The sequence below is a fragment of the Ictalurus furcatus genome, chromosome 14 (genome assembly GCF_023375685.1).
Source record: "Ictalurus furcatus strain D&B chromosome 14, Billie_1.0, whole genome shotgun sequence".
In the NCBI taxonomy this organism is placed as follows: Eukaryota; Metazoa; Chordata; class Actinopteri; order Siluriformes; family Ictaluridae; genus Ictalurus; species Ictalurus furcatus.
The window spans coordinates 20,869,464-20,888,259 of NC_071268.1; the positions used below are offsets into that span (position 1 = coordinate 20,869,464).

At 38.1% G+C, this 18,796-nt stretch overlaps 2 protein-coding genes across 3 annotated transcripts; one reads left to right on the forward strand and one right to left on the reverse strand.

The window, feature by feature from the left end:
• Positions 1–4,689: 4,689 nt before the first annotated feature.
• On the forward strand, positions 4,690–13,086 carry chid1 (chitinase domain containing 1). Of its 2 annotated transcripts, none has more exons than XM_053641726.1 (13): positions 4,690–4,849; positions 6,570–6,696; positions 6,904–7,053; positions 8,461–8,593; positions 8,674–8,718; positions 8,867–8,973; positions 10,058–10,119; positions 10,292–10,384; positions 10,570–10,671; positions 10,941–11,093; positions 11,245–11,325; positions 12,695–12,734; positions 12,825–13,086. In XM_053641726.1, the coding sequence occupies exons 2-13, from the start codon at positions 6,589–6,591 to the stop codon at positions 12,921–12,923; spliced, it is 1,173 nt and encodes a 390-aa protein (XP_053497701.1). In that variant the 5' UTR covers positions 4,690–4,849; positions 6,570–6,588; the 3' UTR covers positions 12,924–13,086. The 2 variants fall into 2 exon arrangements, with proteins under 2 accessions (XP_053497701.1, XP_053497703.1); XM_053641728.1 differs by having other exon boundaries at positions 4,697–4,849; positions 6,573–6,696.
• Positions 13,087–13,095: 9 nt separating this feature from the next.
• Positions 13,096–18,776, reverse strand: gatd1 (glutamine amidotransferase class 1 domain containing 1). The gene is made up of 7 exons (XM_053641730.1): positions 18,109–18,776; positions 16,449–16,525; positions 16,226–16,331; positions 15,596–15,703; positions 14,869–14,960; positions 14,675–14,768; positions 13,096–14,509 (listed from the first exon to the last, which is right to left on the reverse strand). The coding sequence occupies exons 1-7, from the start codon at positions 18,155–18,157 to the stop codon at positions 14,394–14,396; spliced, it is 642 nt and encodes a 213-aa protein (XP_053497705.1). The 5' UTR covers positions 18,158–18,776; the 3' UTR covers positions 13,096–14,393.
• Positions 18,777–18,796: the final 20 nt, after the last annotated feature.

The following is an 18,796-nucleotide window of genomic DNA, read 5'->3' on the forward strand; positions in this document are numbered from 1 at the left end:
TTCAAGAATGAACTAAACTGTGCAATTCTGTAACTTTTTCATCTCTGTCACAGTCTTTATTCCTTTTCCTTCTCAACAATAATTTCAAGCCTCGCACTTCCAGGGGTGGGGGTTTGACTCCCTTCTCTGTCCTGTATACGCAGAGCTTGCATGTTATCCCGGTGTTTTGGGGGTTTCTCTGGGTACTCCGATATCCTTCCCAGTCCAAAGACAAGACAGGCTGCTTGGAATTTTGAAATTGTCGGTAGTGTGTGAATGTGTGTGCGATTGTGCCTTGCTGTGATTTGGTAAAAGGCTTCAACAACAAAAGCTTCCAGAGACTGAAAGCAGTTTTAAGAAGGGTGACAATTTACATATACCCTGTTCAGGGTGTCCCCCACCTTGTGCCCCAAGTTCCCTGGAATAGGCTCCAGGCTCCCCTGTGATCCTGTGTAGGATAAGCGGTATGGAAAATGGATGCACATGGATATGTAATGCTTTTTTAAAACATTTATTTTTAAAATCTTTCAGAAATGAAAGACGAGTGGACAGAAAAGTATGCATTCGTTCTAAAATGTTAGTATGCATACTTTGTTTTTAATTGTGCATACTAGAATTTTAAGTATACATAAAACATTTTAAGTACCTGTATGTATTTTGTGTACAACATTTTTATTTGTTTATTTAATTATTTATTTTAGTATGCATACATATTTCTAGTGATCTAGTAGTTTCATGTTTTTATGGTTAAAGTTTTCTATGTATTAGTGGATTAGGTAAATGTTGCTTTGTTAATTGGGTAAATTAGTTGAACTTTAGCTAAATCCTGCTGCAGTGGTGAGTTGGCATAATGGTAGTGTTATTGCTTCATGTTCCAAGGGTTGCTGGTTCAATGCTGAGCTATTATGGGGTTAGAATTATTTCATAATTCCAAATAAATAGATTACGATCCACAAATAAGTGTAGTGAGATTTACAAAAATTAAACAAATTCACAAATGCACTGAATGAGCTCCACAAATATACAGGTGTGTCTAAAAAAAATTGGCTCATGGAAATCAAAAATCCAGTATCCGGTATAACTGACATATAAGGAATAGTAAAAACCTAAGGCTTGACCAGTGAACTTCCCTGTAGTAGTTTTTGTATGAAACCCTTAGAACAGAACAGAAACATGTGTAATGTAATATTATTTTAATCACATTTCCATGATGCTATGACATGCATTTAATAAAACACACAGTGATCAGTACTATTCCCCATATTCTTGAAGAAGTAGAGCTTCCCCATGTTCTAAATGTTACCTTAACCCCCAAGACTTAGACATAGATAAAATCTTCCGAAATAAAAGCATACTGGATTTTGCGAGTATATTTATTTTGCATACTTTCATGCAAACGTAGTTGTAAGTATGCATACTTAACATTTTGGCTTGCACAGTTCATTTTAGTATGCATAATTGATTTTAAAGTATACATACTTAAAAGTTTAGTATGCATACTTATTTTTTAAGTATGCATAAAAAAATTTGAAGTACCTGTATGTATTTTGTGTGTGTGTGTGTGTATGTGTGTGTGTGTGTATATATATATATATATATATATATATATATATATATATATATATATATATATATATATAATATGCATATTTATTTTGCATACTTATTGTTTAGTATTTGTACATATTTTAGTGATTTGTAGTTTCACGTTTCTATGCTTGAAGACTTCTTTGTATTAGGGATATTCCAACTCAAGCTTTCCAACTTGTAGATTTATCAGTTTATCGTATTTTCCAATCGTAGTGTTTTATAAATAAAGATTGAAAAAGTTCTCGGAAGATTAGTGGTGGTGACATTGAAGTCATATGACCATGGACTAGTTCGTTTATAGCCTAACTTTAGCTTTTTATGAATGAAGCATTTCAGTATGATTCTAATGCTCAAACTGCCATATAAGGAATAGTAAAATCTTAAGGTTTCATCAATGAACTACCCAATAGTGGTTTTTGGACAAAACCACTACAACAGAAACATGTATAATGAAATATTGATTTAATCACATTTCCATGATATGCATACTTAAAATTCTAGTATGCATACTTGTTTTTTAAGTATGCACATAAATGTTAATAAGTACCCATACTTTGTTTGTGTACAATGTTTTTTTAAACTTGCATATTTATTGTTTAATATTTGTACATATATTTACTGATTTATATTTTCATGTTTCTATGCTTAAAGACTTCTACGTATTAGTAGATCAGGTAAACGGTGCTTAGGTAATTAATCCATTGGGTAAGTTAGTTAAATTTTAGCTAGCATTTGCTGCAGTGATGAGTTGGCATTAATAGGTAGTGGTGTTGTTTCATATTCCAAGGGTTGCTGGTTCATTGCTTAGCTGTGGTCATGTTTGTAGAGTTTCACAGTTCCTCCTGAGGCCTGTTTCATGAAGCGAGTTGAACAAACTCAAGTTTTGAGTTGACAAAACCAAATAAATCCAATCTGGGGTAATTAAGGTTAACAGGTTTCATGATGCTGGTTATCAACTTTCTCTGTCAACCCTGGTTTTAACCATGAATCAATGTTTACTCAACGTGCACGTGCACATAAAAGCTAGATGTTTGCAGTAAACAGCCAATAGAGTTCAGAGCAAGTGTGCATACTTCTAGTTGAAGAGCAAGAAATTATGTGGAGATATATAAGGAATTTAATCCTACACTAACCGCAAAAAGCAACAGAATAAACAGATTGAAAACATATTTCATGTAATTTCATTTAATATAAATTTAAATTATTTTAGTTCAATATTAAAATATATATATATATCGATTTGTGAAAATACATTAGGACAGGAATAATGAGACCACATGGAAATATGTACTACTCACAAAGAACCACAAAGCAATACATATAGTTTGTGGTATAGAAAGGGCGGAGCAGTTTAGGCATGTAGTGCAAGTTACCAGGGCGATGAAACTAAAAACCAGTCCACCTTGTTCAGACTGAAAAACCAGAGTTTGCTCAAACTAAACTCAAACTTACCTGGGTAGCCACCGAAACCGGCTTTGTGAAACAGTGTGGGTTTCCTGCAGGTTCTCCATTTTTCTCCCACTTCTTGAAAACATGTCACTTTGCTTTAGCTATTGGTCTGAATGGTGCGACTACCGTGACTCTGACCAGGACAATTTTGTAGATGAATGAATAAATGAAGCGTTTCAGTATGATTCAGATGCTCAAACTGACATATAAGGAATACCCAATCGTAGTTTTTGGATGAAACCATTAGAACAGAAAGAAATATTGTTTTAATCACATTTCCATGATTATCAGTGTTATGATGTCCATTCAATAAAGCATGCAGTGAACAGTACTGTTCCCCACGTTGTTGGCAGCCATGAAAGTAGAGCTTCCCTATGTCCTAAATATTATTTAACCCCAAGAATGAAAGAGTAAATAAAATCTTTTATATTTATTTTGCATACTTTCATGCAAACATTTTTAAGTGTGCATACATTACATTTTAGCTACTTAAAAAAAAAATTATTTAAATACTGTTTTAAATATGCATACTTATTTAGCATACTTATTGTTTAGTATTTGTACATATGTTTAGTGATTTCTAGTTTGACGTTCCTATGCTGAAAGATTTCAGTGTCCTAACCAGAGCCCAGACCTGAATCCAACTAAAAATCTGTGGGGCGACCTGAAGTGGGCTGTGCACAGGAGATTCCACAGGAAAATGTTTTTGCAAGAAAGACTGAGAAAATATTGCCAAGTCAACATGTGCCATGCTGATAGACTCTTAAAATCAAACGGTGCTTCAACAAAGTATTTGTTCAGGGTTGTGCACACTTATGAAATTAGATTGTTCTTATTTTTATTTATGTATTTATGTTTATCTTTTTTTCTCTGAAGTGTGTCAGTTTGGTTTTCAATTGCCAACTGTAATAGTCACAGGTTGTAATGGAAATGTTCTGATATGATTTATCTTTGTTTCATTTTTTACATCAGAAAAACTTGCTGTTTTAACAAGGGTTTGTAGATTTTTTACATACATTCTACCTTCATTCCATTCTCTCTCACTCACTCACTCACTCACTCTCTGAGATTTTAAAGGAATGAAGTTTTGTTTGATGGTGCGTTCAAGTCATGGCGGAAAGATCGGGTTTACAAGTTGAACGCCACCACAAATTCGTACTTACGAGTGGGGAAACTCGGGATTTTCTTTGTGCGCCGAGTTTCCGACTTGGGGGCGTGTCAGTAAGAAAACATGATGGTAATGTCGTAGTTGACAGTAAATTTGTTGAAATTGAATGTTTACTCGCCTCAGAAGCAGATTTAAGTTATTACGTGTTTGGTAAATGCAGCAAGTTATTGTCAGACTTTTTTTATTCACAATAAAACAAGCTAATTGCCTGCGCAAAATACAATACCATTGTACAATTACAATATAATATGTAATGATAAAGTTTACAGTGGCTTCTTAAATTTATATATTTAAAAAAAAAAAAGCTAAACATATCTGATGCACATATTTTGTTCTTCATTTTCTAGAAGTAGAGTTTTAAAAACTGCTGTATTCTGTAGTTAATTAAGAGAAGGTACACCGCCATCTTTCTCTGACCAAAGTGACTCGAACTTCCCAGGAGGACTTGAATGCACCGTTTGACACGGATGACGCTGATTGGCTAAGGTCTCGGGGGCGGGATGAAGCTGATTGGCTGAGGTCTCGGGGGCGGGATGAAGCCTCTCAGTCACTCTGCTTGTTTGACTAGCTAGACTACCTTTATAGACTACCATTGACGTTACACTGTTTACTCTGCACTATCTTTCCGCAGGACAATTAAATAATAATAATCATAGCATTTAGGTAAGTAATGACTGTTATTTATTTTATTTTACAGCATCTAGTAAGAGAAAGCCGTTGTCAATGTTGGCTAAATCAAAGCTGTACTGGCTTTGACAAGCAGCAAGCAGGGCCGTATTCCAAATGCATCGCCATTAGTATATAAGTGAACTACATATGGTGTGACAGTATGGTTTCTAAATGCTACGTAGTGCACTATGAGTCTAAAGAGGGAGCCATTTGGGATGTAGCCATTCCATCCTGGATCTGTTGTAGCTTGCTAACTAAAGCTGTCAGAATCGAGTAGTTTAAACAGGGAGGTAGCTCAGACTAATGAAAATGTTCCAATACGGATATATTTTACTTTGTATACTGAAGTGTTCCTCCGTGAAAACCGACTTCATAGTAACGTCAATGCTAAAGGGGAACTAAAGAGCTCATGAATAAATGTTTGTAAGAGTTTAAAGCTTTCAGCAGGCGGTTGTCCATTCATAAAAGTCTGTTTACATACAGGTGCATCTAACAAAAAAATAATATCGTTGAAAAGTTCGTTTTTTTCCGTAATTTAATTCAAAAAGTGGAAATTTCATGTATTCTAGATTCATTGCACATAAAGTGAAATATTTCAGGCCTTTTTTTGTTTTAATCTTGATGATTATGGCTTACAGCTCATGGAAATCAAAAATCCAGTATCTCAAAATATTAGAATAAAGAATTTATAATACAGAAATGTCGACCTTCTGAAAAGTATGTTCATTTATGCACTCAATACTTGGCTCCTTTTGCACGAATTCCTTCATCAATGCGGCATGGCATGGAGACAATCAGCCTGTGGCACTGCTGAGGTGTTCTGGAAGCCCAGGTTGCTTTGATAGCGGCCTTCAGCTCGTCTGTATTGTTGGGTCTGGTGTCTCTCATAGATTCTCTATGGGGTTCAGGTCAGGCGAGTCGGCTGGTCAATCAAGCACAGTAATACCATGGTCAGCAAACCAGTTACTAGAAGTTTTAGCACTGTGGGCAGGTGACAAGTCCTGCTGGAAAAGGAAATCAGCGTTTCCATAAAGCTCGTCAGCAGATGGAAGCATGAAGTGCTGTAAAATCTCCTGATAGATGAAGCATTGACTCTCGACTTGAGAGAACACAACCAACCGCCAACACCAGCAGATGACATGGCACCCAAATCATCACTGACTGTGGAAACTTGGACACTGGACTTCAATCTTCTTGGATTCTGTGCCTCTCCACTCTTCCTGCAGACTCTGGGACCTTGATTTCCAAATGAAATGCACAATTTACTTTCATCTTCCCCATGATTGTGATTGTGTACTGAACCAGACTGAGAGATTAAAGGCTCAGGAAACCTTTGCAGGTGTTTTGAGTTAATTAGCTGATTAGGGTCAGGTTGACAGTTTGACATTTCTGTATTATAAATTCATTATTCTAATATTTTGAGATACTGGATTTTTGATTTCCATGAGCTGTAAGCCGTGATCATCAAGATTAAAACAAGAAAAGGCATGAAATATTTAACTTTGTGTAATGAATCTAGAATATAGGAAATTTCCACTTTTTGAATTAAATTGCAGAAAAAAATTAAGTTTTCTACAATATTAAAATTAATTTTAGATGCACCTGTATATAAAGATTATTGCTATTGTTTTGTTAGCTAAACAACGACAAACTATTACATTATTTTGCTTCAGAAAACCATGTACTAGCATTGAAATATGTATTTTTCTTCCAGCAGAGAAGAGTAGAGTGAAATGAGAGCTGTTCTGATATTCCTCTACATCTCTACTTCAGTCCCTGGTATCAGAGGCACACTTTCAAAAACAGATGCCAAAAAACTCAACAAAGTGCCGGAAGCTGAGGTAAGGACACTTTGGAAACAAGGAGACTGTTTTCTGAAAAATAAATAAATAAAATTACCCAGATACAGGAGGATTGAGTAAGGCAATCATAATAAGTAATGTGTAGTCAGTCATTTTCTATGAGGCTCTGTAGACATTATCACTACTAATGCAGTTTTTCTTGTTTTGGGTGTGTGTGTGTGTGTGTGTGTGTGTGTTGTGTCTTAGACAGCTATAGCGGAGCAGCCGGTGCAGGAGCGGGGTTTGGTAGTGACAACTCTTCAGTGGAGGGATGTAGTGAAAGAAGAGAGAAGATTTTGCCCTCACGCCATATCAACACGCCACTTTCAGGGAGCAGTGCTGGGTTACGTCACACCGGTAACCTTTCTGTCCATGCTGTGTCTTTTTTCTACATTTCTGTACACTTTATAACCTTGTTAAATGATTTAATGTTTTCTATAGGAGGTCATGGTGGCTTAGTGGTTAGCACGTTAGCCTCGCATCTCCGGGCTTGGGGGTTCGATTCCTGCCTACGCCCTGTGTGCACAGAGTTTGAATGTTCTCCTCGTGCTTTGGGTGTTTCCTCTGGGTACTCTGGTTTCCTCCCCCAGTCCAAAGACATGTATTGTAGGCTTATTGGCATTTCCAAATTGTCCATAGTGTGTGTGCGCGATTGTGCCCTGCCATCCAGGGTGTCCCTCACCTTGTGCCCCGAGTTCCCTGGGATAGGCTGCAGGCTCCCGTGATCCTGTATAGGATAAGTGGTATGGAAAATAAATGGATGTTTTCTATATCTATATAGATGTAGTCAGTGTGACCGCTGCTTTAATGCTTGTTGAAAAGCCACTAATAGGACACTGACAGTCTCAGACGACAGAAGAAAGCCTCAGGCTTAATTTTGTCTACGTGACACGATTTCCTGCAAGAGCCCAGATCGCGCTGATTGATGACGTAAGCAGAACATAGTAATTTACTTTAATCTTAGGTCTAACATCCAGCGTATAATCTGACAGGAACATCTGATGCTCATACATTGCCTGTTGTTGTATATAATGAAACTATCAGACAGGTACGGACATATAAGTACCTAGGAGTAATGATAGACAATATGCTATCGTGGAAAGATCATACGGACAGTATCTCATACAGACAGTAAGGTTGGCCAATAACACCGTTTCTGACCTGAATCATGTGCACAAATAATTTGTACTTTTACCATTTAACCTTCAGAGATTTAATCGAGTGAGACTAAAGAAGTCTTTTGTGCATCAAGTTGTCCTCGAACTGAATAAGACACACACAAAAATAAGAAGACAAATTTGAATGCGTGTTTTTTGTGTGTGTATTTGTTGTACCTTTTTTGTATGTGCTTTTAAAGGTTTAGTGATAATTGTGAATGAACATACTGTCACGCAAGAACAATTTCAGACCTTGTCTGACAATAAAGTCAAAATCAAACTCAATTATCATCTCATACAGTGTACACTCAAATGTTAAAATTGCACAGTCTAAAAACCTGTACCTGTAGCTGTGAAGTCCATTAAGGACAGGAAAACATCTAAACATACTGGTCGTACTTGGTTGTTTCTGTAGGTGACTGAAACCTTTTTTTTTTTTTTTTTTTTTTTTTTTTACTGTTGTAAATGTGTCTAATGATTGAATGTTTAATGGTGCCATAACTGTTTTTTTGAGTTTTTTTTTAAAGTTACACTTTATTGCTTGTCTCAGTGCAGGTTTCTAAGTCGCTGTCTTTTTTTTTTTTTTTTTTCCCCTTGTCTCCCACAGTGGAACTCTCATGGATACGACATTGCGAAGGTTTTCGGGCCTAAGCTGACCTCTGTGTCTCCAGTATGGCTCCAGATCAGACGCAAAGGACCAGAAAGCTTTCATATCACCGGCCTGCATGACAATGACCAGGGTAGGTATCTTAATCTCATACAGCCTTGCATATGGTTACTCTGCCACGCTGAATTAACAGCAACATATTTCTTGTAACAGGTTGGGTCAAGGCTGTGAAGAAAGCAAACAAAAAATCTAAAATATGTGAGTAGTTTTAACCGGTTTCTTAAAAAATGTTTCATGTGACTTTCTGAATTTGTTAAGACTTTTGTTTTTCTATGGAGATAAACAATGATGTGATGTATGATAATAATTTATCTGTAACCTGTCCTACGTTTACATTGTTTTGTAGTACCTAGGCTATTATTTGATGGCTGGTCTTATCAGGACTACATGAGCGTCCTGGACAGTGAGGATGAGATTGAGGAGATTGGTCGAGAAATTGTTCAGGTGGCAAAGGTACAGTACGTCATGTGTTATTTGTGATTAAAAACAATTTATTAAAGGAAAGATCCACCCTACTTGCAAATCAGTATTTATAATCAACACGTGATCTTCAGTGGTGCAAAACATTTTATGATTAAATTCTGAGTTTACTTTTCTACATTGCTGATAATGGCACCAATGGGATTCATCTCTACTTAAGGAGATTGATGCATCAGAGCTTTAGTCCGTTAGTCCGTCCAGCTCTGTCAACTTCTCATCTGAATTCTCATGGGGTGTAGTGGTGGCTTGACGGTTTAGCCTCTGGGTTACTGATCGGAAGGTCGGGGGTTCAAGCCCCAGCACTGCCAAGCTGCCACTGTTGGGCCCTTGATCAAGGCCCTTAACCCTCTCTGCTCCAGGAGCGCTGTATCGTGGCTGACCCTGCACTCTGAACCCAACCTCCTAACATGCTGGGATATGCGAAGAAAAAATAATTTCACTGTGCTGTAATGTATATGTGACCAATAAATACTTTATTATTATTATTCTGCTGAAACAGAAATGGTTCACAATCTTCAACTTTCATGCTAATAACACTATCATGACTCAGTGCAAAAGTGTTGTCTAGCTGCACAGCATTCTGAACTTTTAGTCCAATATTTACCGTCTCTGCTACTTCTGTTGGATTTCTCATGTGACGTTATATATGACATTAAACGTCACTCGAAAATAGTGACTGAGAAAAGAAGCTCTTGGTTTTTTTTTTGTCTTTGTTTTTAGGAGCGAACAGTGAAACTTGACTGTTATCCTTTATGTTTGAGAAGATTTTCGTGAAGATTTTAATGCCACTGTAACTGTCTTCATGTGAAGTCAGCACAGTACACAGCCACTAATTCTTCACAGGAATGATGAACATACATCAACAGCCATCAACCAGAATCACTAAGCACATCACAGAGATTTTAGTATAAACATATCTGATGTGCTTCAGGGTGGAGTTTTCCTTTAAAGCATCTTTCTGAATTTAAATGGATCTTATATACTACTTGCAGTGTAGTTTGGAGGTTTGTACAGTCTTGTCTCACGATGGTTGTACTTTCTTTTTGATGCATTTTAGGCTGAAGGATTTGATGGCTATACTCTGGAACTGTGGAGTCAGCTGGGAGGAAACAAGAGAACGTCAGTCTGGAGTTTGTGTGTGTGTGTGTGAGAGAGAGAGAGAGAGAACGCAAAAGCAAAATATCTGTATCAGTAAGCGTGAATGTGTTAATGCATACTGTCAGCATTCTGTTAAAGACATTAGCAGAAGCACAGTGTTCAGTGTGTGCTGTGCCTCTTTTGTGTGATCCAGGGAGCTGGTCCACTTGGTTACACACCTGTGCAAGTACCTGAAGGCTGGGAAGTTTTCCTGCATTCTTGTCATCCCTCCTTCTGTCATTCCTGGGTAAATAATAACCATATGATCACTTACCCTGCTACTAATCCTACCTTTTACTGCCATGATGTTGGCTTCTGTACACTGGGGGAAAACACACACACAAGATTTTTCATTGTTTATTTGCATATGAACAAGAACCAAACCTTAGAAGTATTGTGCATGACAAACCTGTTTTTTTTTTATATATCCAGGACAAACCAACCTGGCATGTTTGGAAGGGAAGACTTTGAAAAACTGGCTCCTGTCGTTGATGCATTCAGTTTGATGACCTATGACTATTCCAGTCCGGGCAGGTTAGACGCACAATATGGAAACATCTCACTAATAATTCCAGAGTGTTCACACCTTCTTCCTTACCTTTCTGTCTTTCTTTCTTTAAATGGACATTAGTGAATTTGCTAACACCTTTGGTTATTCGGCTAGTAATTAAGCAGTCTGTGCTTATAGACCAGAACATGGAAATGTTGGATTTGCACATTATGTTCAGTGATTGATGTGTGTGTGTGTGTGTGTGTGTGTGTGTGTGTGTGTGTGTGTGTGTGTGTGTGTGTGTGTGCTGTAGACCAGGTCCTAGTTCTCCGCTGCCCTGGATGCGAGATTGTGTGCTGCAGCTTGCCCCACAGAGCCAGTGGAGATACAAGATCCTACTGGGCCTAAACCTGTACGGCCTCGACTTCACTGCCAATGGGGGAGGTGAGCCCCTGCTGGGGGGCAGGTATGGCTTCGGTGTAAATGCTATAATACACACACACACACACACATATATATGTGTGTGACATAGAAAAACACAACATTCCCTAATAGTAGCTTGTTGTTTTTTTTTTTTGTAATTGAGCCATCTTTATTCCTCCCTTGGTCTCTTGTAGGTACATCGAAATTCTGAAGGAAGTCAAACCAAAGCTTATTTGGGATGAGTATGCAGGAGAACACTATTTTAATTACAAAAGGTTAGACACACACCCACACAGAAACCTCAGCTCATCGACACACAAAAGCCCCTGTAGTTTTCCTTTGAAACGGTTGTTAATTTTTAATTTTGATTGTTTGTGATCTTATAACGAGGCTGATTATTAGGTTACAATGACATTCTCGTCACCGGACCTCAGCCTCCTCCTTCTGATCCAGCAGTGGTTTGGGTTTGATGGCTATAGGAAGACATGCACAATAACTTTTATTATTAATTAATGTTTTTTTTTTTGTTTCCACTTTAACCCTCTTACCCCGTATGGCCGAAAAACCGGCTTGCCCGTCTTTGATCTATTCCCGTAAGGACGATATACCGGCTTGGTCGTCTATGCCAAATACCCGTAAGGCCGATATAGCGGCTTTACAGTGTAAACGATTATCCCCGTAAGGCCGGTGTACCGGCATTACTCTGCTATGATTCCTTTCTTATTTAAATATTATTTTTTAACCCGGAAGGTTGATGACGTCATGACGTCACAACGTGATTACGTTATTACGCCGGCATTACGATGAAGATCCAAGCGTGAATATTGGTGTAATAGTAGAAGTGAACTAAAAATGCCAAAGCGAAAAGCTAATCGTGTTCCCGCTAAAGTTACACCTACAGTGAACACAGGTACATCTAAAACAGTGGGGAAAAAAAAAGAAAACATACACAGTTACACAGGCGAGAGCGAGGATTCTAGATCGTGACAGCAGTGAAAGTTCAGGCGATGCTGAAACCGAAACTGATAGAGACGCAAACTCTCCTGATTCAGACCCTGATCCATCTTCATCTTCAGCATCAACCAATGCGACTGACACTGCAGGGGTCTGGAGTCATAACGGGACCATTTCTGTGCATTTGTGAAAACACTACCTGCTGCTCTGATTATCACCAGAAACTTGACTTTTGGCGCTAAAATGCATTTATTTATTTATTTATTATTTACTTGAATTTATACAAAGGCATTGACCACGCTGATGCTCGTATGGTACTTCTAAAGGAGTATAAGGATTTTAGCGAGCATTTTTCGTCATTTCTCTAGTTAAGAATTGTGCTCTAAGTGGAGTAAAAACACTGAATTGCTTCATTTTCAAAATAATATTACACAAATACATTATTATAAGTTGTTTCAAGGCCTGAAAATGTTCAAATTAAAATGTTGATTTTGGGGCCAATTTTGGCCCGGGAACTCATGGTTGGCGTGCTGTTTCTATGGGGAATATAGGGTTGTGGGACATAATACTGTGGGAACTAAGGGGTAAGAGGGTTAATTCAGTCATGTCAAACACTCAGTTTCATGATGATATAAAACTAATTACTAAAGCAAAACTGCTTAAACTGAATTGTAACACTGTATATTTCAGAAGTTCGGTGAAGCATGCAGTCTATTATCCAACTCTGAAGGTAAGAACATCTATGTTTAAAAGCAGATATTATGACAAGCATGGTTAGAACATGCGTTCAGTTACATGTATGATTATTCTCTCCCCTTAGTCTCTCCAACTACGACTTGAACTGGCAACAGAACTGGGTACGGGAATCTCTCTGTGGGAACTTGGACAAGGCTTGGACTATTTCTATGACCTTTTGTGAATTGGATTGAGACTAACAAACACATGTGGACACACACACAGGCAATGTGATTCCTTCTTCCAAACACTGATGGGTTACGGTACATTGTTATTTATGACAATGCCAGTGCTGAGCATGCCAATAAAATTATTTTTATCAATAAAAATAAAAAGGAAAAAAGCCAGTGCACTTTTGATTCATTTTATGAAATATTTTAATCTTAGTTTGTATAAAAAATCAGCGACAATACATGCTTTATTAGCATTCTTTATTTGTATGGATATTATATGTACAATACTGTAATTGGTACAATTTCAGCGATCACAGCTTTGTGACTATTTCAACTAAAGGCAGGACATAATCACAGAGATACAGGTTTTGGGCTCAAAACATTAGATATGTAGATATATAGAGTAGTCTTCAAGTAGATGAAGTAGTCTTCATCTACTCACATCAACACTATCAGTGACGTTGACAGAAACGTGTCGAGCTTTGATGGAAGAGACGCTCACGTTAGTCTTCTCTATGCACCAACACTTCTTTTTACCACATGGCACTATCCATGCCAACACTGATGTTATTTATACTTTAGCCAGTGTTTTACAGGATGATCACATGACGTCCTGAGAGAACTGTGAAACTAACTGTATACTGTATGTATCTACATGTGATGGTGAATTTGCACAATATTTAAACAAAATATTGGTTCAACAATAAATTGTACTATAATTTATACCGCTTCATACGGACACCAGGCTACAGTTGCTGAATGTATAAATCGGTCCCTCTAGGATTTTGCGATCGCAGAAATTAAGGCAAAAATCAAAACAAACTCCGCAATATTCTGAGGAGCTTGCAATTTTTCAATTACCGCAGATTTGATCATGTGACGTCATCACAATACACATTCAGCCAAAGCCCTCTTCGATTCACATGCGTCGAACATGAATACAGCTTAAAAAGGCCTCATTTACCAACAAACATCACTGCGAAAGACCGTGCAAAACAATTTTGTTCAATTGCAATTTCACCAAAAAACCACACACACACAAAAAAAAAAACCTCTGCAAATTTTGAAAAACATGCAGCAAAATCAAGCAATTTTGACAACAACAATCACGAAAAAGCTCTGTGAAATCCTGTGCGGACTGAGAAATTGCCACCAATTATTAGGCAACACAAATGTAACACTGCATTGCTTTAAGGTCATTTTTCAGGCAACGTTTGTTCGATCTATAATTGTAAACTATCAGTTTTTATAGCTTGTTAGCAACTTTAAGGCTGCAAATCCTTCAGAACTACAGACACAAAATGAGAGTTTAAAACTCTCTGGGATCTTTAAGTAGATCCTGTTTAGATCAATTTAAGAGAATGTATTAAGACAAATTGCTTTCAAAAGCAGGAATATCAGAGTGACTGGTCCCCCCCCACCCCCCAAAGTATTCCAGGCTCATTGGTCAACACTGCTGTGCACCTGAAAAGGTGATGGTTTCATCTGCTGTTAAACAGCAGGATTAGGTTGTTGACTGCAGCTGTGGTAGACTGAACATTCTGACCAGTCACTAGGTGGCGGTCCAGAACCACATGCAGTGCGTCCTCTTGACTGGCTGCAACATACATCAACATCAGTTCTCTGTTAGTGTAAAGAATAATTTCCTTTTTGGAATTTGACATCATTTACTAGCCAGGACTGTAACAACTCGAGACATGTTTGATGTACGTACAGCCGAAGCACTGATGATGTTTCAGCGAAAAGGATCTTGAAAACTCACCTGTGTAGGAGCCGCCGTTGTCTTTCACAAAGTCTTCCACAATCAGAGGAAGGTTGGCAAAATCTGGGGAGCGCACCAGCTCAAACACAGAGGGCTTTGAGAAAGAAAAAGGACGTGAATAATGATTCGATGCAGTGACTGAAAATGTTCATTATGTCCTTCTGATAGCTCATTTGTTGAATCCTAACACTTACTCCGGTCAGACTGTATCCACTAAATATCCATTTCTGTTCCTCTGTGGCACAACAAAGTGCAGAAACACCCTGTCCCACAGCACACACAGGCTCTGAAAGACCCAAAAACACACAGTTCATTTTACCAGAGGCCAAAAAATGGAAGTTGCACGTGCACGTGTTCAGCATTGAATTTGTGACATCACACTCCACAGTAGTGATTAATGGCTTATCACAGTAGACATTCAGGACTTTCATGCTGAAGTATTTATTTATTTATTTATTTTACCTAGCCTACTAGGTTTAAATGTTATCATTTTATTGTGCCAGTTGTATACGGTGCTTTACTATCAAAAGAGCTTTGTTGTTGTGCTGTCTGTTTTATCTCTGAACCAATGTTATCGTGGAGAGGTGTCAATTGTTTGCCGAGCAGGGGGCTTGCATCCCTCCCCTTTCCAACCTCATCTGCAGCTAAACACAAAGTCACAATACTCTACACACAGAAACCCAACAGTGTCCTGACTAATCTTATAACACACTGGCAGCGATAAAATAATTCATTTGTTTATAGCGATCGAAAATGTCCGATGAGACGATTTCCATTCCTACGGCGGGATGGAACGCCAGCGTACTGCAAGAAAGGGTGTTACGTGACTGGCAAATCATCATGTCCCAGTTTCTCCACTCATTAAGAGATCATGTTGAACAATGACTAATACAGTTTGTGCTGTATAGCAGGGTGTCTTACTCTTCTGAGAGCTGAAGTGTGTGAGGATGCGTGCCAGTGAGCCGCTGTGAGCAAGGTCTTTCAAAGCTCCTGGGCAGTCTGGGATCAGGAGAGCCTGGTAGCGGGCACCTACAGAGCAGCACACATAAATCAGTGCTTGTGCAATACAGAAACAGCCTGATGAATATTGTAGTAGTGCATTACAATTTGCATTGTCTTGTGTAAGTATTCACTCCCCTTGAACTATTCCACAGTTTGTAGTGTTACAACTTGGAACTGAAGTGGACTTCATTGTGATTATGAAAACAAACAAACAAACAAAAAAACACGCCCATAATATTGAAGTGTGGGGGAGTATTTAAATTTTTTTACATTTACATTTTACATTTATGGCATTTGGCAGAGACCCTTATCCAGAGTGACTTACATTCATCTCATTTATACATCTGAGCAGTAGAGGGTTAAGGGCCTTTCTCAAGGGCCAAGCAGTGACAACTTAGTGGTGCTGGGATTTAAACTCATGACCTTTCGATCAGTAGTTCAATGTCTTAACCATTAAGTTACCACTGCCCCTTTTTAGCAGCTTATCAATCTGAAACAGCTAAACTGAACAGAGTAAAACATAATCCATTTCAGAAAAGTGAATTTTACCATCAATAGACTCCAGTTTGGCAGGAGTGGCGTATGGTTTGACACTGAAATCCTGAACCCATCGAGCTGAGTTTTCATCAATCCCGATGAAGTCAATAGTTTTCCCCTGTGAGACAGAAGTAAAAATTTTTTTAAAAAATAAGGATTTTTCCAAAACGGATATTTGAATGCACTCCATTCAGTGTTCGTTACAGGATGTGTAGGTGCTGCAGTGAATTCTCACCCCTGGTGTAGCTGTCTGCAGGTTAAACACAGGACTACAGAGAGAGAAGCACTGCTGGAAGGACCGAGCCGACACCCCTAACAGTGCAAATACAATGTCATTACAGTTCCGCTTTGATAAACACTACTTAAACATCACGGCCCAGTTGTTCAGAAGTAATATGATCAGATTTCGGCTATCAGATTGGATCTAATCTTGAAAATGGGTTGTTCAAAAGAGAAAAAAAAAGGATTCTGAAATCAGATTAGAAAATGTAATTCAGTCTTGCTTTTGATCTGGATCAAATCTTCAGTATGTGTTATTCAGAACTTTTTAGTAGGGTTGGGATACCTGTTATCCAAAAAAACAGGATTATCCTGATCCCAACAGAAGGGCGGATTCAGGAACAAAATGTAATAAAAATCTGGTCATATAGTACAATGTTTGTTTCATGTATTATATACATTTATTTATATTTTGCACTTGATTTGTTTAACCGTTACCATGATAATGTAGATAGAGTATACATTAGGCTACAGATTAAGCCTTTCAGTAAAGTCCCCATAAACAATCCCTCAAACAGCGATCAATATCAAACAAAAATAATATATTTCATTTTAACTGTCATTTGTCACTGTATATTAATATATTACGACAACACAATCATCAGAGATGAACCAGTCAAACGTAGTTTCTAACAATTGCATCCCTTATTGCTCTCCACACATGAAAAACTCTGAACCTTATTTTGTTAACTATTGGACATTTAGACTTTTTTATGATTTAAAACATGTGTTCAAAATATCCCTGATGAGTTTCAGGCATGATCTCTGTGTCTCAGTTCTGAAGGTCTCTAGTTTGTGTCACGATGTACCGGAACAAAATTCTTGGTATGTGTTGTTTTTGAGCATTCCTAATCACCCCACCTTTCGTCCTCTCTCTCTCGGATCTTCTTCTCTCGTTATCTGGTAGATTAGATGTCTTGTAGTTCTTATGTCACTCGAACATACGTAATAGATGTTTAGATTTTATCAGTGACTTGTTCCAATTGACATTTATAATTCTTTATCAATATTTCTGTGTGTATAGACACACTATGCTTTCTGTATCATTAAACTAAGAAGCTTTCACTGAACGATGGTGTCTGTGTGCCTTCTTCCTGGCACCAGACAAGAGGAAATCAGCCAGTGCAGGGCCCAAATTCTGGTTCTGTGATTGGTATCGGATAAAGAATTTAACAATCCCCAATGCATTTGTGAATAGTGTAGATTTGTTTGTTTGTAGTTATTTGTTGCAGGGTCTGACTGTTTAAAAGAAACTGAAAAAGGAAGGGGATGTTTGTAATGTTATTGTGCTGTTTTTTTGTCTCTTTAATTAAAACCACTTAAAGTGACCCCATGCTGGCTAATCTACCTGTTGTTCTTTACATAGCTAGTAGCCTACACTGTGATATGTAGTCTGATTTAGAGCACTAGTAATCTGGATTTGGTCATTTTAAAAGGTCTGTATCTGTATCTGGATCAGGGTGATCCAATCCAATGTTGCTTTGAAAAACCGACACAAAAGTAATGGATTACTTGATCCTGGATAGCAAAACATGGGATTTTCAAATCAGCATCATTCTGATCCGGATTAAACTCTCTGAACCCATAATGGGCCCATAATATTAAAACTGACCTACCTTGAGGCGTTGCACTGGCCACAATAAGGCAGGTGGGTTTGGATGTCATTTTGTTCTTTGCACTCAATTCACAGTCCTCACTGCTGTAAAAACCTTGCTAGCTAACGACTTCTCAAGAGCTAACAGCAGTGATGACAGTCTATAAGGTACATTAACAAAGCGAAAATCAAGCAAGATACGCGATTAGACAGCACAGCAAGCTTTATTCATAGCCTTATACATAATACTTCAATCTATTACAGGGTTCTAAGACTAGTTCCGCAGACTAAATGCTCCGTCTCGAAACTGAAGTCATAGCTGTAGTTCCGCTTGCAAACGCAAACGGAAAGAAGTAGATATAAGCTGCGTCTTGAATAACGCACTCTTAGAGTTCGTACTGGGAGATACAGCGGGTTGTAGTGAACTATTAAAACACGGACGTGGTACTAACAATGCAGCGTGAGACACTGGACAGTTTTTGCGGTCGCAGCCCTGCTTTAGAGCGGTGTGTCATTCTCGAACGAGTCGACTCTTTGAATCGGATCTTTTCAGTTAACCTTGTGAGCCAACTTGCACATATGAGCTGTGTTGTTGTTTCTTTTCTGGTTTTCTACTTTTGTTGTAAATGTAGGTAATTCCATTACTGTCGTAGTGTACACAGTACGACACATCTGCGCTTTGCTTTAGCTTGAATGTGTGAAAGAGACGG

Bases quoted from the DNA above. Each gene is read 5' to 3' on its own strand.
- chid1 (XM_053641726.1), top strand. From the start codon at position 6,589: ATGAGAGCTGTTCTGATATTCCTCTACATCTCTACTTCAGTCCCTGGT. The intron at 8,594-8,673 runs GTAGGTATCTTA...TTCTTGTAACAG, and splicing joins CCTGCATGACAATGACCAGG to GTTGGGTCAAGGCTGTGAAG. The intron at 10,672-10,940 runs GTTAGACGCACA...TGTGTGCTGTAG, and splicing joins GACTATTCCAGTCCGGGCAG to ACCAGGTCCTAGTTCTCCGC.
- gatd1 (XM_053641730.1), bottom strand. From the start codon at position 18,157: ATGACATCCAAACCCACCTGCCTTATTGTGGCCAGTGCAACGCCTCAA. The intron at 15,704-16,225 runs GTAAAATTCACT...GCTGCTCTGTAG, and splicing joins CAAACTGGAGTCTATTGATG to GTGCCCGCTACCAGGCTCTC. The intron at 14,510-14,674 runs GTGAGTTTTCAA...TGTATGTTGCAG, and splicing joins CAACGGCGGCTCCTACACAG to CCAGTCAAGAGGACGCACTG.